The sequence below is a fragment of the Triturus cristatus genome, chromosome 7 (assembly GCF_964204655.1).
Source record: "Triturus cristatus chromosome 7, aTriCri1.1, whole genome shotgun sequence".
NCBI classification, from domain to species: Eukaryota; Metazoa; Chordata; class Amphibia; order Caudata; family Salamandridae; genus Triturus; species Triturus cristatus.
This window is the reverse complement of record NC_140590.1, coordinates 1,715,268,164-1,715,291,909: the sequence shown is the minus strand read 5'-3', so window position 1 is coordinate 1,715,291,909 and position 23,746 is coordinate 1,715,268,164. Positions and strand designations below refer to the sequence as shown.

Sequence of the window (23,746 nt, the reverse complement as noted above, 5' to 3'; positions counted from 1 at the left end):
GCCGGAATCTCACTTAGGGATTGTGACACTGGCATGAGGAATCCCGCCCTGAGTGATGGCATTCAGGCATGGCTTCCAAGTCTCACCAAGCTCCGTCACTGCACATTTAAAACCGACAAAAGGCAATGATGCTGTGGGTTCCTTTCTGAACCCCTGGCTGCTTTTCATATTGCGAGACAATAACATTACACCGACTTCAATCCTAAGCCAAGTTCTGGAACAGACTCTTTCCTAAAACATGATTAATAAAGTCAAGCTGCACCAGTGCCCTCAGCGATTAAATATGAAGGGTCTATTGATCTCCTATTTGTCAACATTCCTTTTTAATATTCATAGCACACCGTTGTCACTGCTTGATGTTGGAAGTTAGATGCACAATGCGTTTAAAGTTTACTCAATCTAAAGACGGATATATAGCCCTGCACTCTTTCCAGAAGGCAATCCGAGCCTACAAGTGAATGGTTTCACCCTTGGAGAAAGTCTCTGAACTGTCTCTAAGGAGGGCAGACAGGAAGGGTCTTCTTTCCCCCACAAGTAGAAAACAAGCAGGAAGTGGGATACGGGAGGGGGTGGCAAATGGTGAGCACTTTCGCGGCCGCTTTGATGTTCTCACTGGCCGCGCGGCTCACTGAGGACATCAAAGTGGCTGTGAAAGTGATCAGGCAGACAAATAGTGCGCGCGCCCGGCGCACATGCACTGTATTTGGAGGCCTGAAAAGCACTAGTTTGCACTTCCCAATCCCTGTTTTCTAAAGCTCTCGCCAGAGCAGCGCTGAAGCGCTGGCTCAGGCGAGACCTAAAAAGGACATAGAATCAATTCCCAGTACTTTCTGGTTCAAAAGGAAGGACCAAAGGAGGTCTTCAGGCCCATTCTAGACTTCAGGGTACTGAACAAGTACATAAGAAAAGAAAATTTCAGAATGCTTGCATTACACCAACTCTACCCACAATTAAATCAATGAGACTGGATGTGTGCAACATTCCGATCAAAAAGAATAATTGAAAATTATTAAGGTTCACAGTAGACTCAAAAATCTTACAGCTCACCCATTCCTTACCATTCTTTGGCTTTGTCACTCTTATCTGTTTGCATCTTATTTGATGGATGTTCTTGTCTTATCTTCTGCTTGCCCCTTCCTTGGTACATAAGTTTGTTGCCATCATTTTGTTTGACTGATGTGTATTTTCCCACTGTTCACTTTTAGAGAACAACTTTTTCTTTTGGGTAAGCACTCCATGAGAGTGGATGTGTTTCTTAGCTCTCTCTCACTTGTACTTCTTCCCCGACTGATGAATACAGGCCCCAGCTAGGCCCGCAAAGCACAAGGGTTCGCTCTTCTGTAACGAAATCTATAAGGAAGTTGGCACGGAAACTGCAAAGTACAAAAACAACGTTTATTAACCCTTAAGGGTGGTCCTACAATCCACACAACACTCTTCAGTATTGCAAGGAGTAGCACAAAGAACTTGCGTACACAGTCCCCTTTTATACACAACAGAGGGGCTCATAAGTGGGTGGATACAACGTAAGGCCGAAGAACATTACCATTTATGGTCATTCTCGATACAGAATCAATACATGGGCGGAGCCAACACACTCCTTGAGCCCGCGAAACACATGGTCAAGCAAGGCTAATTATAACAGATGTGGTCAAGTCTGGGCATGCGCCAGATGGACAAGAGGGAGCTATTTATAAACTGTTGCTAGGCAGATTACAAGAGCAACTAACACAGAGGTCGGACTCTCCTCGTGGTGAACACATGGCAGCATGTCAATACAAAATGGAGTCCGGACTTCGGTCAACATAACGAAGAAAACATGATCTAAAGGGAAAGCATTAATGTTTTCAGTAAATGCTTAATCACATTCTGCCTTAATTTACAACAGACGACCCTTTCAGCATTTACTGAAGACATCCGGTTTCCAAGAATAATCATCATATATGTCAATTATCATCATTCCTTTAACCTCTTTAGCTAGACCCTTCTGGCGGGCAACATCGACAATAGCTTTCTTATCTGGAATGCAGAGTGAAATGCATACGGAACAGCACAATGGTCCACATTGAATACACATACAGAGAAAGAACAGAATTGCTATAATAATGCAGAGACCAGTTAAGACCTTCCATCCCCAGGCAGTAACCAACGCCCAAAACCATCCAGAAAAGGACCAAGTGCCGTTTTCTGTGTGGATTTCAGCTGCTATTTTATGCAGCTTATTAATGGCGTTATAAACGGATGGCGTATGATCAGGAATGAACACACAGCAGCTACTTCCAATAATTTTACAGGCTCCTCCTCGATCAGCTAGCATTACATCCAATACCATACGGTTCTGCAATGCAACAATTCTGGTAATCTGTAATTCTTCCGTAAGATTCCCAAGAGCAGCAGCAGTTTGATTAGTCACAGCTTCTACCACTCTTGTTAATCTTCGGATCTTCCTACTATTCAAAGCAGCTCCAACAAAAAAGAACAATCCTAAGTTAAAATCAATATACTGTTGCAAGCTGGTATCTGTTTGATCCACCTCATCAATTGATAGAGTACGTTTATATCTATTTACAGTCACATTATTCAACAGTTTTAGATCCTTATGATATGACGCAGGTGCTAAGAATACAGGAGGTAATAGGAATGATACATAGCATACCCCAGACCACCCAGCCGGCAAACGGTAATAACCTTTATTTCCACATACAAAGTAGGTATTATGGGACGCTAAGAAGGTGCTGTTATTTAACCCATCAATGTTTAGTACGGTTATACAATCACTGACACCCACAGGAATAAAACCCACACTCTGGACACACAGGTCCGCTTGGGCTTGTGCTACTTGGATTACGAATTTGTCCTTCCCCGCAGTGTCTCTGGTGTTCGTGAAGATATAGGGAATGGATTCATTGTCCGGTCGGTACTCTTCCCATTCCCAAATTGTCCCATTTGCTTGTGGATATCCATTTTTGTCCTGATGACATTCTTTATTGAGTCTGAAAAGCAATCGTCCCACTGTCGGTTTCCGAGTGGCAAAAAGCAAAGTGTACCATGCTCTACAAGAGCCATTATGAGAGAAAGGAAGTGGTATGAATGGCGTACCTCCTTTCTTCTGATGGGCTGGCATCATCCCACATATCCAACAGTTCGTAGCGTTCGTAGCAACGTGGGTGTGATGCAGCATCTGAATGAAAGTGTTATTCAAATAAGATTGTCGATGCTTCAACTCTTGATATGGCAATGTATAAAAGTAGTGCTCCGCAGGCACTGGAGTCGTCAACACAAGTGTCTTTCGAGCAGGAGTTGCCTCCTCCACAAACCATGTGGTTATACCAACGATAGCTACTGTTAGCATGAACCCCAACGCACAAAGGATTTTCTTCTTCTCCATGTCAAAAGAAACAATACCCTGATATCTTCCTGAAACTAAAAAGTCTGTCAGAACTCTTCCCCTTGGGCAGCGGTTGATTTCTTCACCAGCGGGCCAAGACGGGTGTCGCTACACTAATGCAGGGCTGATCCCCCCCCCTTGCCTCATCGGCTCTCCGTTTCACTAACCCAAGGGCCGTTCTGACAGTATGTCCCGGCACTGGAAACCTTACTTCCTTGGTCGAAAATGATATCGCCTTCCTCCAGAAGTCGTGTGGTCCGGAAAGAGCTCCTCCGTGTCATTCGGCTTCGCAGCACGGCCTGTCTCTGCTGCTAGGATTTCTCGTTGATCGGTCAGCACGGCAGACTCCACCAATCCGGGCGGTACCTTTCGACAGTGCAAGGAATGGATCCAATTCTTCCTGTTCGAGACTCGCACAGCCGTCCTCGTTGCAAGAAGGACTTGCTCAGGTCCGACCCATCTCGGCTCCAAACTGTTCGATCTGTCGAAAACCTTTATCATCACATGATCTCCAGGCCGGAGACCATGTCCTTCGCCAGTAGACCGATCAGGGAGCGCCTCTCGGACCTGTTGATGAATAGAAACCAAGTTATCCGTTAACTGTGCCAGATAATCACTCATCATCACACAAGGTACATCATACACAGCCTTAGGCCTTGGTGGACCCCAAATATTCATTGGGCGTCCAAATACTATCTCATAGGGTGTAAGGCCGGTTCGAGAGTGTGGCACCGACCTAATTGACAATAACGCCAGTGGCAAGGCGTCTGGCCAAGTCAAAGATGTTGAAGCTTGAATTTTGGCGATCTTAAGCTTCAGTGTACCATTATACTTCTCGACTAGTCCTGCAGACTGGGGGTGGAACACGGCGTGGAACTTCTGGGTGATGCCTAGGCCCTTCAAGACATACTTTATAACATCCGCTACAAAGTGAGGGCCATTATCACTCCACAGAAGTCTACAGACGCCGTATCGGGGGAAAAACTCTTTCAGCAATAGCTTCGCTGTAGTCATTGCAGTATTGTCTTTCGCAGGGTACGCCTCAACCCATTTACTGAAGGCGCAAACCACTACTAGAACATACTTCAAATTGTTACAGCGCTCAAGCTGGATGTAATCCATCTGCAGAACCTCAAAGGGTGCAGTGGGCGTCGCAAATCCTCCTGCTGGAGTTCGCGTGCCTTTCCCTGGGTTATACTTCAGACAGATCATACAGGTCTGCACCACCCTCTTTGCTGTGCTAGCAATCTCTGGATGCTCCCAGACTTGGGTAAGCAATTTCACAATTGCGGAAGCTCCAACATGTGCTAGCCCATGTGCCATCTGGACCATAGGTTGTACAAAAGCCGTGGGTAATTTCCATCTATCCATCTGCTTATTTCTCCAGCAACCCTGGTCATCCAGTTCTCCTTCGCTAGCCCATTGTTCCCGCTCTTTGTCAGAAGCGGTCTTTTGTATTTCTCGCACTTCCTCCTTCGCATCGTGCCATCTCTCCACCTGTGACTTCACTACATACATGGCAGTAGTACCGGGCTGCATCGCAGTCCCCCGTGCTACTCGATCCGCTAACGCATTCCCTTCTCCAACCTTATCAACCACTTTCCTATGGGCGCTACACTTAACAATGGCGATTTTCTTTGGGTATGTCAATGCAGTTAAAAGGTTGTGGACTAACTCCCCATGCATTATCTGCACCCCATGTGACGTTAGAAACCCTCTCTCCTTCCAGAGTAGGCCGAAATCGTGCGCTACTCCGAAGGCATAGCGGCTGTCTGTGTAAACATTCACACACAATCCTGTACTGAGCTCACATGCTCGTGTTAAGGCTATCAGTTCCGCTGCTTGAGCTGATTTCTGTGGTATGCGTGCTGTCTCCACTATCGTGTGTAATGTGGTAATTGCATACGCTGCTGAAGTCGTACCATCTGGTAGCTTCAGGCATGATCCGTCTACCCACAGTTCTCCATCTACATCTGGAAAGGGCGTATCCTGGAGATCAATACGACCCTTTGTTTGTTCCTCAGTCACAAGAATACAATCATGCGCTTTCTGCGCCTCAGGCTGGGTCTCGGGGTATGGCAACAATGTTGCCGGGTTTAACGTTACGCACCTTTTCAGCGTAATATGAGGAGCCAAAAGCGTCAGCTCATATCCCGTTAAACGGGCACTGGTCAAATGCTGCGTCTTTGTTTGATTAAGCAGGGCATCCACAGCATGGGGAACTAACACCAACAATTTATGGGACAACACAATTCCTTCACTTTGGCGTATTGACACAGCTGTCGCCGCTACCGAGCGAAAACACCCTGGTAATGCTCGGGCGACAGGATCAAGCACAGCCGAAAAGTATGCACAAGGGCGCTGCTTGTCGCCGTGCATCTGTACTAAGACTGACAATGCACATCCATCTTTCTCATGCACATACAACGAAAAGGGTTTTGTATAATCAGGGGTCCCTAACACTGGTGCTGAACAAAGGGCCTGTCGCAGTTGCTGAAAAGCAGCATCACACTCATCTGACCAAGGGATTGGGATAGGCGTGTCTTTTGTCAAAAGAGCTAGTAATGGCTTAGCTATGTGTGAAAACCCCAATATCCACTGTCTACAAAAAGAAACAAGGCCCAAAAATGCACGCACATCCTTCTGCGTGGATGGTCTCGGTGTGTCCAAAATTACTTGGATACGATCTGGTGTGAGTGCACGTCCCTCCTTAGACAAAAGGTGACCTAAATAAGTCACCTTTGGTCTACAGAATTGCAATTTCTTCCTAGATACTTTATGATTGTGGGAGGCTAAAAAGGAAAGTAAGGATAGCGTGCTTTTCTCACACAATTCCAGGGTGTCAGCCGCCAACAAGATGTCGTCGACATATTGAATGAGGGCGACCCCCTCGAGTAAAACAAAGGAATCCAACTGTCGTTTCAAAGCCTGACTGTAAATACTAGGGCTTTCTGTATAGCCTTGGGGAATTCTACAAAAACGATAAGATCTATTGCTTAATGTGAACCCAAAAAGAAATCGGCTATCAGGGTGAATGGGAATGGAAAAGAAGGCATTTTTCAAATCAATCACTGAAAACATGGTCGCCGTAGGCGGGACCAAGGTAAGCAACGTCGTGATATCAGAAACCACCGGGTACTGAGGTATCACGATCTTGTTTACCTCCCTCAAATCAATTATGAACCGATAGACCTTTGCATCCGTGTCCTTTTTCAAAATTGGGAGAATCGGACTGTTACAGATATTATAGGGAACTTCTTCCACTACCCCTACTGCTATCAAGTCTTGCACAATCTGTATGAGAGCCTCCTCGCCCTCCTGGGAAATACGATACTGCGGGAGGCGTGGTAGCACCGCCCCCTCCTGGACACTAATGTGGACCGGAGGAATCACCATTTGGCCCACATCTGTGTCCGAAGTCGCCCATAAAGCTCGGGGGAGGGTAGCCAACAACGCATCCTCTGATATCGTACACATCCGCCCAGACCGGGGGTAGTTGTCATTCAAGATCACCCTCACACCCTCAGGGGAGCAGCGGATTGTAGCCCTAAAGTACTTTAACATATCAAGGCCCATAATGTTATCCGGTGTATACGGAGCAAGCAGAAACGGACAAGGCGCAGAAAAACAATCAACTTTAAATGCAAGGGGCTGTGAAAGAGGGCTTCGGGAGAGTGTACCGTCAAACCCTACCGATGTAACTATTGAGCCGGATGGGGGAGCCCCCGGAACCAAGTACCTAGACAATGCACTACGTGTCGCTCCTGTATCCACTAGGAACTGATCAGTAGAACCTAAAACCTCAGCCGATACATAAGGACCCGTCTGATCGACCGGCACCTCAACTGATTCAGACCCCCATCCAACGCATTCCTATGCATGCTGCGAATCATGATATCCCGATTGATCGATGTCCGATACATGATACTGGTGCTGGCGATCAAAAACATTTGAGCCATCTCGGTGCCGCCCGGCAGTATCGAAACGGACATTATCGTTAGGATTCCCTCTAAAGTTCGAGAAGCCCCCTCTACCTCTCGGGCCACCCGGAGTGTGCCCCTGACGCGAAGCACGCAACGCTGGGCAATCCCTGGCCCAATGGCCCAACTGCTTGCAGTACGCACACTGGTTCCTATTCAAATCAGATCGGCCCGAAGGGGGACCATAAGATCCGCCCCTTCCTCTATTATTATTACCCCGTCGGGGCGGGCCATATACTTGTGCTAACATCACCTTGGTTTTGAGATCTTTCGATTTCTTCTCCTCCTGGCCCTTCGCCTCGTGCTCCTGACGCTCATAATACTGAGCGATGGTCAGAAGGGCCGTCGGTGTCGCGGAGGACCAAGAACTCTCACTCGCTTTCAACCGGGCCGCAACTGCCGGCAGCAGATTAGCTACATATTTGTCCGCGAAAAGATGGCGGCCTGTGTCGTCAGTAAGCGACTGGCCACTAAAGTCATGAAACGTTTCTTCAAAGCGCGTAAAGAAGTCCGCAACTGACTCGTCAACTTTCTGTTTACATGCAGCTAACATATTCCAGTCAATCTTTTTAGGGGGGATAATCGTCTTCAACTTAGCCACAATAGCCGCAGGGAGATCTAAAATATTCTGGGGTGGTTTCTGTGCGGGCTTCCGTTCCCTATCCTCATCCTCAAGGTCGGACCACCGGGCCTTAAAGGCAACCGCATCATCTACCTTTCGGACAGAGCGCCACGTATCCGGCGGTAGGATAAGGCCAAAGAACAAGTCTATATCCGCTAAGGTCATAATGCAAGAATTCAAGGCCCCCTCGACTTCTTCATAGAAGGCCGCTGGATTCTTGCGGGGGTCAGGCAGCGCATTCTTTAATGCCATGACATCGGCCCTATGCCATGGAGTATAAACCCAATTATACACAAAATATCCCCTAGCATCGACAGAATTAATATCCGAGCTAGTCCCTGCTCCCTTGGGAGGAACATACAAAGGCGCCGCCTCTCGCATTGGTTTAGCATGCACTATGTCATCCTTATCTGACTGGGAGGTAGATGGGTAGCCCCCTGCTGCAGACGAATCCGACTGCTTCTCCTCCTCCGTTTGTTGGCGTGCTTTCTCTCTAAGGGCCAGCACCTCGTCCCGTAAAGCGAACAGCCGCCGAGCCGCCTCAGGAGCCTTAGGGGGAGAAAAAACACCATTACGTAATGCTCCGGCATCCGAAGACACTTCGTCAGGCTCAAGGACACTAGAATATTTTCGGAAAGCAGCAATTACTTCATCCGCGAAATGAGACAGAAAATACACCCTCTCTCTATCTTGCCACGACCCCCAAGTATGGAACAACTCATCCTTAGATATCTTGCCCTTAAGTGCACGGAGGGAAAGTTTCCGAAGATCAGCCATATGCTCGGTCGATAACATGGACCGTGTGTCGACCTTACCCGAAGCCGGGCCAGAATCTTGCGGCCGCGGAGCAGATGCGCCAACATAAGGGGGCGGAGAGCGATCTAGTAAATAAAAATCGTCATCAGGATTATTAAGGACAGGATAAAGTGGCTGACGAACAACATATTGACCCGAAACTTGTAGCCTACGCTCTTTCTCTTGTCTGTCCGTTTGCTCTTTGTCCTCCCGACGCTTCGCTTCCTGCGCTCGCACATGATCATTCTTCCGTTGCTCTTTATCAAACAGCGCTTTCTCACGTTTCTCTCGCTCACGCACTTCCTTCACCCATAATCGCACACACTCAAACATATCCTGACGAGCACGTCGCTTACACATATACTGTTCCACATACTCAATCTTACGTATATCAAACGATCCATACAAAGGCCATCGCAACTCAGGATCCTTCCTCGTATATTTCCTCCATAACGTGCTGTACATTATGGAAGAAAGACCATGCTTCACATACATATCCCTACTAGGAGTCCCCTCTGGGGGAGCTGGAGCAGATTCCTCGAGGTTCAACCGGTTATCAAAACAGCAGCACCACTTACGGAGTGCGCTGAAAGCAGGCATGCTCAGAAATAGTGCAAAATATGCAATATTATAAGGAAAAATGGCACTTAATCGTTGCACCGTTCAAAGTTTACACAGCTCCGGAGAAATTTCTCCACATTACCTGCCTATATGTGTTGCAACGCATATATTTTCACAAAGACAAATTCAAAATATGACTAGTCATCATCAATCAAACTCAAATAGCCAACCCAGGCTTCAAAAACTCGGAGCAAGTACCGTACAACGGTTCTTACCAATCAAGAGTCCAGGTTCCAACTGCCAAGCTCCACAATCGCCCAAACGGCTCTCACGGCAGGACCGACAGAAGAGGTCTCAGTCGATGACCGGCGCCACCCAGACGGTCAGCTCGGAAGGGAAGGAAGAAAAACCTCGGGATGCCAGGGCTAAGACGCCGCTGGCAGTGATCATGTCCCCGGCCAAACTCCTCACCTTCGTCGCGACCAGTCCTTCGAGCATCCGAGTCGCCGATGAGCCCCACGTGACGGGCGCCAATTGATGAATACAGGCCCCAGCTAGGCCCGCAAAGCACAAGGGTTCGCTCTTCTGTAACGAAATCTATAAGGAAGTTGGCACGGAAACTGCAAAGTACAAAAACAACGTTTATTAACCCTTAAGGGTGGTCCTACAATCCACACAACACTCTTCAGTATTGCAAGGAGTAGCACAAAGAACTTGCGTACACAGTCCCCTTTTATACACAACAGAGGGGCTCATAAGTGGGTGGATACAACGTAAGGCCGAAGAACATTACCATTTATGGTCATTCTCGATACAGAATCAATACATGGGCGGAGCCAACACACTCCTTGAGCCCGCGAAACACATGGTCAAGCAAGGCTAATTATAACAGATGTGGTCAAGTCTGGGCATGCGCCAGATGGACAAGAGGGAGCTATTTATAAACTGTTGCTAGGCAGATTACAAGAGCAACTAACACAGAGGTCGGACTCTCCTCGTGGTGAACACATGGCAGCATGTCAATACAAAATGGAGTCCGGACTTCGGTCAACATAACGAAGAAAACATGATCTAAAGGGAAAGCATTAATGTTTTCAGTAAATGCTTAATCACATTCTGCCTTAATTTACAACACGACGATCTCCTAAGTGCCAGACACTTACACTCCGTGTTACTCTTTCCTTCGTTTGCTGCTTTCTTGTGCTTCTATCCGTGTTTCCGTTTTCCCTCATGTGCTTCTCCTGCCCCCAACCCCTATGTTAACTCGTGCTTTTTTACCCCTCCAGCCTCCACCTGGCTTTATTTATTTTTTCATTTCCTTGTCTACTCCCCATTGCATATTTCCCCTCCTTCTCTTACACCCATTCCTCTGTACTTCTGCAGTTAATTATTTTACATTATATTTTATTCACTGGTCAATATTGAATTGGTAAATAAAGAAAATAGTGTTTGTTTCCTTTTGTCTACACTTATCTACTGGATTTGCAAATGCTTGGTCTTTTAGTGCCTTAAATCCAATTTAAAAAGTTGGTTCTTCTCGGAACAAACATTTTCTTGATTCAGACCTTCAAACTGTGTACTAAAAGTGCTTGGATAATGGGAAGCCAAAAGAAAAAATATTTTTCACATCACTTATAAGTAGGACTTCTATGCTTACCATAGATATTTGAAATGTGATTACAAAGGTTTGTAGGAGTCGGCAAAAAATAAAAAAGCTATTCATTACTTTTGTCACGCGTTAGTACTGTAAATAACAGGAAGACAGTTCCTATTACCCCAATCTGCTTCATTTTTTACTGATTTTGGAACATTAAAGACACACATCTTAATCCCTTATTTATCATTTTGACAGAAATAGTTGTGGCAGCATCATTTTCTTCCTAGGCTGCATCTTTGTGAATGCAACTTGGAAGCCACAACTCCACTTATTTGGTGGGGAAAGCGGGTAGCTGGGAGACGTCCATTTGGTACCGTTCGATAGGCAGAGATTACTTTCCAGTATCCTCTTTAGGGACTTAACTCTGGAATCAGAGGGTCACAAAACTGGTGCCTTCCAATTAGGATAACTAAGGTACTCCTTATAGGCACTTGTCTCGCTCAAGATTGAGAAGTCAAGATTTAACTCCATGAGGTGAAAGGGTTAACAACTCGCAAACTTCAATATCAAGTCAATGTTTTACTTTCGAAAAAAGAAAATTACTGTAATTAGCAGGTATGTAACTAGAACGGAACATACATATAAAAAAACTAGATTCGACCTGCTCCAGCGGTTAAGTTATGATGCTAAATGTCCCCTTAGCACTAGGTTTCTAACTTTTCTATATTATTGGCCCAATTGACCAATACTACCCTCCAGATTTTTTCAACTCTGGGGTCTTGGTTAGAGCTGTGGTCTTAGGAGTTTTAGAAAGACTAATTGACATGATACAGTGAAACATAATGGAGGTGAACTTTACTTTGATGTACAGCCCTGGTGTTCACAAATAACTAGACTTTTACACATGAAGAAAAGTGGTTTTAAGGTTCACCAAGAGATTTGGTGACTTCACTTCCAAGGGAGGCTTTTACATAACTCAGCACACTTTTGTTGTTGCCACCCTGGTGAGGCTCACATTTATGGACCTAGACTTGCATAGCTTTGTAATTGTGAATGTCTTTCTTTGGAAATCTGCTAGATATAGGTAATGGCACCCATACAGTTGCTCTAAGAACTGCCATAGGCCTTGGCCTGATCAATGAGCAGACCTGGCAGAAAACCCTGATATTTTAGATACATCAGGCTGAACTCGAGGACTGTTCTCAGTAAGGTCATAGACCTGCAAAATCGAGAGTAGGCGACAGATGGCGAATTACTTGGGTTAACTAGACTCATTTTCTAAAAATTAAGGGATTCCGTGGAGACAATTTGCTAGATTTGCCAAGAACTATAAAAAACAGAGCTTGAGTAGCATTCCACAAAGGGCAGCAAAGAGCAGTATGTGGTTGGACTTCTTTTAGGCCAGGGTAAAGTTGGGTGTTGAAGGCTATCCAGGACAAATAGATGCTCGGAGGCTTCAATTACCGGAAGTTTGGTCTATACTGCAAGAAAGCAATGTTTGTCTCATCTGAGACCTGCTGCACCCGCACATACCTCTATAATCAGCTGGCTGGGTGCTGGTGCAGCAGTTTGAACACCCACATTTAACAACACATCTTTTCAATGATCTGTGCCTTCCTAAAATGTAATTGTGTCTCCAGAAAGAAAACTTGAAATTAGAGTGCACAATCAGAAACCCAGAAGGTTAATCAGGAAAGTGCTAGTCAAAGTATATTTGATTGAAGGTTCCACGGGTGCGAAGTTAAGGTTTTTGGACAGTATTTGGCTGAAGTAATGAATTTTAAAATTGAGAGTTCAAGCTTATTAACTAGCCACAATGAAGTGTTTTTTTTTCTTTTACATTTTCAGAGGAGGACATATAATTGTATGTGTCTGAATCTAAGTTTTTATTTACCACTGTAACTACTTTACATTTAAGTCTTGTGGTTCACCGCCAAACCTGTCTTTTCCTTAAACATAAGAAATGTATATAAGAAGGCTCAAAAGAGTACTGAAGGGAGAGGAGCTAGTTTGGCAGTTGGGATTGAGCATGGAAGTGTGTGGATCAGCCACTGTCAGGATTTTGGGCTTAACTTCCAAGGCTCTGAAAGAATATGTCACCTGATCGAGGACATTTTATTCTCTTGACTGAAAAAGTTGCGGGACTAGATGACAGGCTTTTGCTAAGCATGTGAATCTGCAACACTACAAACAGATGCTTACATGATAAGTAGCATTTTCTTTATTAATCAAATAAGGATCAGTTATGCCAGGCATGTTGTCATATTACATTGAGATTGTAGAGTTCAACCTAGATTGTAAAAACGGATATGCTCAGGGTTAGACTGAACCAAAAATAACATGACTTCTTTTAGCTCCAAGGCAAAAATAACCTAAAGACTAAAAAGATGGGATCCCATAAAAAATTGTAGCATTGGATCCACTGGCATAATTCGGTCAGAACGAATCCAGAAATTACAAGATAATTCCTGACAGTAAAAGGTGACTTTGTAGATCCAGCACAGAACTTCGACAAATTTAGCAATCTTAGTGCCACAGACAATGGTATAAATACTGCCCTTGGACACAGCAGAATTTTATCAGACATGGAACCTCTCAATCCGATGAAAACGAATGCTCAGTTATGGACAGACTTGGTCGAATGTTGTCAGGTATGGTATACTGGTATCTGAAAGAGACACGTTAGTAATAGATTCCTTACCTTAGAATATCCCCAGGCGTCAGACTGGATCCGGAAAGTTTTGCTAGCAGTACCCCTGCGCATCAGTAGGTGGCGTCGTGTGGCTCTGTGTCTGTCGCTGGTGTCGTAAGCGCCGAGATGACGTCACGGAGACTACTTAGGAGCCACCCATGCGTGCTGACGTCAGTTCTTTCTTTTTCCGCGCCAGCAAGCGCAGATCCGGTTAGAGCACGTACCTTAGTCACTTTTTGACTACCCTTTTTGAGACTTTTGTCTCCTGTACTCCTTGGTGCACGTAGGGATGCCTGGATTTAAGTCTTGTGTGGCCTGCCGTCGCAATATGTCGGTGGCGGACCCCCACGATGTCTGCCTCTTCTGCTGGAGACCGATCACGACTGCCGGGCCTTGAGGGAGTGGTGCCGGAAGCTGCTGGAGGTCGGCACTCATCCCAGTGCCGTTCCAGGTCCAGGGACCGTTCCCGGGATCGCTCGTGGGGCTGCAGTCGTCGCTCCTCGGGCTCCAAGTCTTCACCCTCGGATTCGGGTAAGCGACAACACAAAAAGAAGTCGAAGAAGCGAGTTCGCTCTCCGACGTTCCCCCGTCGTTCCTCGGATGCGGACGAGGGGGGACAGGGGTTCTGCCCCCGCCGCTCCTCTGGAGCCTGGGAAGCCCGTGGCCTACCCGCCTTACCCGGGTCCGTCAGCGACTCCCGAACAGGTGCATGAGTTTCTTGCTACCATGGACCGCCTTTTTAGACCTCAGGCTTTTGCCGGCGCGCCTTCGGGCCCCGCGGTACCGTGTCCGGCTCCTGTTGGGCCGCTGGTGGATCCAGCTTCGGTGCCACAGGATCCTGCGCCGTTGGCTCCGGCCCCGGTGCCACGAGGTCCAGCGCTGCCGGCTCCCGCGCCACCCTCGGCTCCACCCCTGGCGCCAACCTCGGGTCCGCCCCGGTTGTTCCACAGCGGGTGCCATTCGTTCCGCCCTTGCCCAGGTTCCAGAGCCATTTTGTTCCGGCCTGGGATCCGCATTGGGATGCGGCGCCGGCTCGGCCCCGGCGGGCGCTGTTCCCAGCGCCGTTTCCAACACAGTTTGTTCCTTCTCCGGCCCCAACACAGTTTGTTCCTTCTCCGGCCCCAGCTCTGCCGCCGCGGTCAGTTCCCCATGTGACAGAGGTGGAGGACGACTGGGAGGGGTCCAAGGACCCTCTTGTATCAGTGTGACTCCGAGCAGGAAAGGGTGGATGACCTGGAGGATGCCGGCGACCTCGACGTCTCCTCTGACCCGGGGTTTGCCTCTCCCCGCCTACTATGGAGGAGGGCGCCTCCTACACAATGGTGCTCCGTCGGGCAGCTGAGGTCCTCAACCTTGATCTCCCTACGGTGGCCCTCAAAACTAATCTCCTCACTGAGGTGTTCCAAACGGCATCCACTTCGTCGGAGCCCCTGCTCCCCTTTAACGACGCCCTCACTGACGTCTTGTTGGGCACTTGGTCATGGCCAGCCACAGGGCCCCTGTGGATAAGAATGTCGTCAGGCGTCACCACCCGGCGCCGCTTTTTTGACCACTCATCCTACGCCTGAGAGCCTGGTTATCCAGGCCTCGACGTCCCAGAGTGCCTTTCCCACAGCTCTGCCGGATAAGGACTCTAAGAAGCTGGAACAGTTCGGTAAGCGGTTGTTTTCTTTGGCCAGCTTAGGGCTGCGGTCAGTGAACACCGCCTGCTTATTGGGCCGCTATTCCCACGCAGTGTGGGATACAGTGGCACAGGTGTTGCCTCAGTGTCTTGAGGAGACCCACACTGTGCTGTCCCAAGCTATTGTCGAGGGTAAGGATGCGGCTAAGTTCGTCATTCGGTGTGGTTTGGACACTGCTGACTCCCTGGGTAGGGCTATTTCTACAACTGTGGCGCTTCGTCGTCACGCCGGGTTGAGAACTACCGTGTTCTCGCCTGATGTCCAGAGCTCGCTCATGGACATGCCCTTTAATGGCACTAGCCTGTTTGGCGATCAGGCAGACAGTGCCCTGGAGCGTTTCAAGGACTCGCGGGCCACGACCAAGTCCTTGGGTCTTTCCGCAAAAAGCCCGACCACTCCTGTGTTTCGTTCCTTTCATGGTCACGGCAGAGGCGCCCAGGCACGTTCCTTCAGCAAGCCTGTGCAGAACCAGCCTCAGCACGGACGCTGCTTCGCCAGGGGCGGGTCTGGCAATCAGCGTGGGGGTCAGTCCACCTCCACTCCCTCTGCTTCTACCTCCAAACCTTCCTTATCCGAGCTTTGTGGAGCACCCCACGCTGGTGGGTGGCAGGATCTGCCACCACCTCCCCCACTGGCGCAATATCACATCGGACAAGTGGGTGTTGCAGATCATCCGCAGGGGTTACTCTCTTCCCTGTCAGTCCTCCCCTCCAGCCATGCCACCTCAGTGCCACCGAATATCGGAGGATCACTTGGTACTTCTCCAGCAGGAAGTCGCAGCCCTCTTGGCCAATGGGGGCATCACGTGCGTTCCAGGTCCGGGAGTAGGGAGTGGTTGTTATTCCCACTACTTTCTGGTCCCCAAGCAGGACAAAGGGGGCCTGCGCCCCATCTTGGACCTCCGGGATGTCAATCGCTTCCTCCGGAAGCAGAAGTTCAAAATGCTGACTCTGGCTCAGGTCCTGGCTGCCCTCGACCCTGGAGACTGGATGGTAGCGTTGGACTTGCAGGACGCATATTTTCACATCCCCGTCCTGCCGGCCCACCGGTGTTATCTGCGGTTCACGGTAGGCCAGGAGCATTTTCAGTTTGCCGTGCTCCCCTTTGGCCTTACCAGTGCCCCTCAGGTGTTCATGAAGGTGATGGCGGTGGTCGCAGCTCACCTACGCACGTCAGGGGTGTCAGTCTTCCCTTACCTCGAAGACTGGTTGTTGAAGGCGGGCTCGCCCCAGGTAGTCATCAACCACCTTCAGACTACGGCCGACCTCCTGCATTTGCTGGGGTTCTCCATCAACTTGCTGAAGTCGCACCCGAGCCCTCTCCTTTATCGGAGCAGTTCTGGATTCGACGCTGTTTCGGGTTTATCCTCCCGAGCAGTGAGTCCGGGAAATTCAGGCTATGATTCCGATCTTTCAGTCAGGATGACCCTCCGGCTCCTGGCCCTGATGGCCTCCTGCATCCTGCTAGTGCAACATGTCAGATGGCATATGCGGGCTCTGCAGTGGGACCTGAAGTTCCAGTGGGCGCAGCATCAGGGCAACCTGTCCGATCATGACAATTGCAGTGGTGGCTCACGAATCACGATTGGGTCAGTGGCAGATCCCTCTCCCTTCCCAAACCGGAGCAAACAGTGGTGACGGATGTGTCCCTCCTGGGATGGGGAGGCCACTTGGGAGAGGCGGAGATCAGAGGACTCTGGTCTCCGGCAGAGTCCCGGCTCCATATCAACCTTTTGGAGCTTCGGGCGATCCATCTTGCACTGAAAGCATTCCTTCCCTCTGTCCAGGGAAGTGTGGTGCAGGTGTTCACAGACAACACCACCGCCATGTGGTATTGCAACAAACAGGGCGGGGTGGGGTCCTGGACCCTATGTCAGGAGGCTCTGCGCCTCTGGACATGGCTGGAACATCAAGGCATTACCTTGGTGGTTCAACACCTGGCAGGTTCTCTGAACGCCAGGGCGGATGAACTCAGCCGCCGGTGCTTGATGGATCACGAATGGCGTCTGCACTCTGACGTGGCACAAGGTCTCTTTCTGCAGTGGGGAGAGCCTTGGTTAGATCTATTCGCCAACGAAGAGAACGCGCAATGTCATCAGTTCTGCACGTTGGAATTTCCAAGGCGGCAGTCGCTTGGCGACGCTTTTCGTCGCAAGTGGAGTTGCGGTCTGTTGTATGCCTTTCCGCCTATACCACTTCTGCCCAGAGTGCTGAAGAAGTTTTGGCGCGATTGGGCCCAAGTCATCCTTGTGGCTCCTGATTGGGCACGAAGATACTGGTATCCCGAGCTACTCAGCATGGCGATCAAATCCCCCGATCCGACTTCCTCTTCGGGAGGAACTTCTGTCGCAGCAGCAGGGGACGGTCCTCCACCCGAACCTGTCCAGCCTCCACCTCCATGCTTAGAGATTGAGCAGCGACAGTTGACAGCTTTCGATCTTTCTCCCGAAGTCTGTGATGTCATTCTGGCAGCCAGGCGTCCATCCACTAAGACGGTGTACTCCTGCCGGTGGAACAAATTTGTGGCATGGTGCACAGCTAAGGCTGTGGATCCCCTTTCTGCCCCTCTTTCCAAGTTCTTCTGTTCCTTCTTTCTTTGGCCCAGCAGGGCTCTGCTCTGGGCACTATCAAAGGTTATCTTTCAGCCATCTCCGCCTTTTTACGGCTTCCAGATCAGCCTTCTCTCTTTAAGTCCCCAGTTGTTAACCGTTTCCTCAAAGGTATTACGCACACGTTTCCTCCCGTGCCGTTCATAATGCCTCAATGGGACTTGAACCGTGTCTTGACATATCTGATGTGCGCTCCCTTTGAGCCCCTTCATACCTGTCCTTTGCGTCTTCTCACTCTCAAGACGGCTTTCCTGGTAGTTATCACCTCTGCCAGAAGAGTGAGTGAGCTCCAGGCTCTTTCTTCTAAACCTCCTTTCCTTTCTGTTCATCCGGACAAGGTGGTTTTAAAGACCCGTCCTTCATTCTTGCCAAAGGTTGTCACGCCCTTCCACATCGAGCAGACCATCACTTTGCCTACCTTCTTTCCGCATCCTTCCAAAGAGGAAGAGAGGCTCCACTGTCTGGACCCAAAACGTGCGCTCTCGTTCTATCTGAAGCGCACACAACAGTTCCGGGTGGACGACCCGCTCTTTGTTGGCTACATGGGCGCCAAACGAGGTCGGGCTGTGCACAAACGGACCATCTCTCGGTGGGTCGTTCTCTAAATCAAGGCCTGTTACTCGTTGGCTAAGAAGGAGCCTCCTGTGGGGCTGCGTGCCCATTCTACCAGGGCGACGGCAGCCACTACTGCCTTGGGACACGGCGTCCCCTTCCAGGATATTTGTCAGGCAGCTACGTGGGCCTCGCTGCACACGTTTACCAAGCATTACTGCCTTGACAGTCAGGTCCGGAGAGACAGCTTCTTTGGCCGTCCGGTTCTCTTTGACTTTCTGGTGTCATCTATTCGCAGACCCACCACCGGGGTTGGTATTGCTGGGGTATCTATTCTAAGGTAAGGAATCTATCACTAACGTGTCTCTTTCAGATGCACAAGTTACTATTTGTGTAATGATATATCTGTAAGAGACATTAGTTAGTGATAGATTTCTTACCGCCCCACCCATCCTCCCCGTTCTGCGAACTGATTTCTAGGGTTAAGGTCTTCCCCCTTCAGGGCCCTAATTTCATGACACCAGTGGCCAGTTTCTTGCTTGGCTCTGCTTTCCTGGCGCGGAAATAAGTGTACTGAACTGACGTCAGCGCGCATGGGTGGCGCCTAAGTAGTCTCTGTGACGTCATCTCGGCGCTTACGACGCCATCGACTGACGCGGAGCCGCACGACGCCACTTACTGACGCGCAGGGGTACTGCTAGCAAAACTTTCCGGATCGAGTCTGACGTCTGGGGATATTCTAAGGTAAGGAATCTATCACTAACTAATGTCTCTTACAGATATATTGTTACACAAGTAGTAACTTGTGCTTCACCAACGGAGTATGCTGCTGTTAGGTGACCACTCAGACTCTGCTGAATTCTTGCACAAGGATTTCTCAAATTGTGGAACTAAGCTACATTGTTTTCCTTTCAGTCTTTTAATTATCTTCGTCCCACCCTTCTCTTGTAGGCTGCCAGGAGATTGCAGAGGACTTCCGTTCGCAGGAGATCGATGGCCAGGCCCTTCTTCTGCTGAAAGAGGAGCATCTGATGACTGCTATGAATATCAAGTTGGGCCCAGCCCTCAAGATCTGCGCCAAAATCAATGTGCTGAAAGAGACTTAAAGTCCTTTTAGAGTTTGAAAGACAGTGGACTCCCAAAGGGAATGGAAATGTATACATTTGAAGGAAGAAGAAAAGTTATAATTATTATGAAGGGTCTTGAATTTCTGGAATATGTGACCAACTGAGGTACTTGGCTATGAGAGCAAACCAAAGGCGACTGCAAGTGGTGTACATCATTGAAAGATACTTGTGGAACTCCCTCATCTGCCACATTGACCAGTCAGTGACCACCTTTCAAAATCAAGGGAGGGGAAGTGGAGATGAGCATTTATAAACCTCAGAATTCAAATGTTGGATTTGAGTAGCAAAATGGAGGAATTGTCAAGTGTTATTGGATGCAGTTCCGCCTTATTTTTTTTATTTTTGTGTTTTTTTTTATAGCACATAAAGGCATGAAAAATACAAACTCGCGTCCTGCTTGTGGCTGGGAAGAGAGGGAGGTGGAATTGGGATGGTATCCTGGCTTGGTGACTTTGTGATAAATGATGTTATCTTCGGGGGATCCTCATCAATAGTCTTACGCACTGAATAGTCCCACCAGCGCATGGGGATCCCAGAGCACTTTAAATAAAATAATACATATATGGATATATAAATTTGTACCAACACCACAAAATAAAATGATGAACGGGAGTGTTAAAACTTTTCAAACACTCCTCCCCCTTCCCCCGTCACAGATCTAGGTTTAATCCATCGTTATTTTGCTTGACACGTCACCCCAGTTTGTACCGAGACATATGCAAATCAGTCTTGACCCTGCACCCTATGGGAACAGTCCAGCCCAAACTGCCAGGCCAAGTCCTCCTTTGACTGGAAACAAGCATCCTGGTACCGGTTTCGCGATATCATCTCATCAGCCAGACTAGCTTGAATCCAGTGGCTGGGTCCAAACTGGGCGAGCAAAATAACAATGGATTAAAACCAAATCTGTGACTCGGGGTGAGTGCTTGAAAAGTCTCAACACTCCAGCCATCATTTTATTTTGTGACGTTGCTATGTGCACCCTAAGTGGCTACGGGTCTGCCCAGATGTGGGTCGCTTGCTCGCTGTGCCACTGGATTCAAGCTAACCTGGCTGATATGGGGTGATACTCCGGAACTGGTTCAAAATGCTTGTTTCTGGGCCAGGGAGGACGTGGCCTGGCAGTTCGGGCTGGACTGTACCCATGGGGAGCAGGGACAAATCTGATTTGCATATGGCTGGGTCCAAACTAGGGAGATGTGGTGAGCAAAATAACGATTGATTAAACCCAGATCTTTGACTGGGGTGAGTGTTTGAAAAGTTTTTATTTTGTGATGTTGCTATATAACTTTGTACAACAGAACTTTACATAGGTTTGGAGCCTAAAGAAAAGCTAAATATGGCCAGATTCCATTGAATTTTCACTTTAAAAAGGTCAATTACATTAAAACAGTCACTGACAAAAGAGTGACTATAGGAAAATCTTTCATCAACCTTTTGTTCGAGGCATATGAGCTGTAGATTATACACTGTGCATAGATCGCCATCTGGTGTTGGGCCCGGATGTTTGCAGTTTGTTTTTCTTCTTGGACAGTCTTTGGAAGTCACAAGTTCGGTGACTCCTCCTTCGGTCTGTACTGCGCATGGGCTTCGGCTCCATCCTCAGATAGTTTTTTCCGCCATCGGGCTCGGATGTAATACTTCGTGCTCCGGCTTCGAACCTTTCCAGTTCGACCTTCGACGAAAAATCCTCGTCCATCGAGATTCTTTAGACGAAATAGACTTCTTCATCTCTCTCTTCGGCACTTCTTCGATTCCAGGCATCGGCAGCGGCCTTCGGGCCTATCTCGACTCCGGTCTCGGCCGATGGAAAGGACTCCCTTCAAGAAGTGCCCAAAATGTGGGTCTAAATTTCCCCACACCGACCTCCATCAGGTGTGCAACCTCTGCCTCTCTCCCGAACACGAGGCCCGAGACTGCCCCGCCTGCAAGTCTTTTCGTTCGAAAAAGACTATTCGGGATCGACGAGCTCGACGCACCATGGCGCACTCATCGACCTCGGCTCCACCTGACATCTTCGGAGAAGACACCGGAGCTTCGGGACAGCAGCACACCGAGCTGGAGGACGATGTCGTCAGCGCTTCCGAGGCCGACGACTCCGACGTGGAGGAGATCACACCGGCGCAGAGGGTCGTGAGTACTCTACCCCCTCCCACTCCCGCGCCCATACCGAAAGAGACTCCGGTTACCCCTTCGCCTCCGGGCCTAGGGAAAGCCAAGCATACTGCTTCCATCACCCCACCTTCGGGCCCGGTGAAAAAGCATCACAAGTCTCCTCGCGGCTCGGGCTCGAGCCAGCCTCCTAGCGGCGCCGAAAAACATTCTTCGGCACCGAAGAAAACAAGCTCCGTTCCGAAGCCATCGGTGTCGAAACCTGGCCTCTCGGTGCCGACCAAACACAAATCCCTCTGCACCGACGCTTCCGTGTCGAAGCCTGCCTCGGCGCCGACCAAAAAATCGGACACCCCGAGAAAGCACGACGCGGATAAACCAACGAAGCCTTCGGTTCCGAAAACATCGGCACCGATGCCGGAGGAGCTTTTCATACCGGATCCTCTTCAAAAGACTTTAACAAAGGATCCAAGGACTGGACATTTAATTTTGTCTTCCAAGAAAATACTTTTGGACAAGCCAACTTCTCCTCCACCACCAAAAAGGAAGGACTCTGCCACATCCCCGTTCAGAGTGCCCTCCCCACGACCTCCACCTCCTCCTCCACCTCCTCCACCCCCTCCATCTCCGCCCCCACCTTCTCCACCCTTACCTCATCGGTCTCCAACCCCGTCTCCAGACCCTGATGACCACGGAGATCCATTCTATGATCCCACAGATGCCCCGCAGGACCCCACTCCTCCGGGAACACCTAACCCATGGGAGGATTATCACAATCCAGATGTGCCTCAGGATGATCTCTATCCATCCAGGCCGTCTCCACCAGAGGACTCCCTAGGGTTCCACCACCTCTTACAACAGGCGGCACATTATCATGGGGTGGAGTTACACAGTGATCCAGTTGAGGAAGACTTCCTACTTGACACATTTGACATAGCAGATAAATCCACCGCTATATTACCCATGCTTAAAGGGGTGACCAAGCATGCCACAGAGGTTTTCAAAGACCCCGTCAGAGCTAGGGTCTTAAACCCCAGAATAGAAAAGAAGTACAAGGCAGTCCCCACGGATCCTGTCTATATTAAAGGACCTGCGCCCCTGGACTCATTAGTGGTTTCCACAGCTAGGAAGCGCTCCAACTCTCAGTCATCTGGTGAGGCTCCACCGCCTGATATGGAGTCCAAGCTCTTAGATGCGTCAGGCAAACGCACTGCCTCGCAAGCTGCCAATATGTGGCGCATCGCCAACACGCAGGCGCTGCTGGCGAGATACGATAGAGCGCACTATGATGAGATGGAGGCTCTCATGCAGCATCTCCCAGAGAAATATAAGACTAAGGCTCATGAACTGATACAAGAGGGAAAGATTATTTCCAACACCTCTATTAAATGTGCACTTGATGCAGCAAACACGGCGTCCAGGGCTATAAACACCAGTGTTCTGCTTCGCCGTCACACCTGGCTCAGGATCTCAGGCTTTAAACCAGAGGTCCAAGCATCTATATTAAACCACCCTTTTGACCAACAATACTTATTTGGCCCAAAAGTAGACGAAGCCCTGGAAAAAATGAAGAAGGATACAGATACGGCGAAGTCTATGGGAGCCCTACAATCACAAACCCCTAGACGCTCCTTTCGCCGTTCCTCCTTTCGAGGCTCTGGCAGAGGTTACTCTTCCGATAACGCCTCCACGTCCTACAAGTCCCCTCCTCAGAATACCTTCACCTAGGGCTACCAAAGAGGTGGATATCGAGGAAACAATAATAAAGGCAGGGGCAAAATCAACACCGCCCGTTCTGCCACACCGCCCACACAATGACTTTCCCCCGCTCCCCCACACCATTCCACTCCGGTCGGGGGCAGACTACAAGACTTCCTTCAAACCTGGGAGACCATAACATCAGACAAATGGGTGACCCAAATTATTCGGTCAGGGTACTGTCTCGAACTAACTTCTACCCCCCCCAAATATTCCACCCAGACACCGTGCGATGTCACAAGAACATACAACACTTCTGGAAAAAAAAGGTA

At 49.0% G+C, this 23,746-nt stretch overlaps 1 protein-coding gene across 2 annotated transcripts in view; it reads left to right on the top strand.

Annotated features, from left to right (window-relative positions):
- Positions 1 to 19,989, top strand: part of PHC1 (polyhomeotic homolog 1) — a 189,594-nt gene extending 169,605 nt beyond the window's left edge. For both annotated transcript variants that reach the window (XM_085619935.1, XM_085619936.1), the window contains one exon: positions 19,429 to 19,989. In XM_085619935.1, coding sequence (XP_085476061.1) covers positions 19,429 to 19,583 — 155 coding nt within the window. In that variant the 3' untranslated portion in view covers positions 19,584 to 19,989. The remainder of the gene's footprint in view (positions 1 to 19,428) is intronic.
- Positions 19,990 to 23,746: the final 3,757 nt, after the last annotated feature.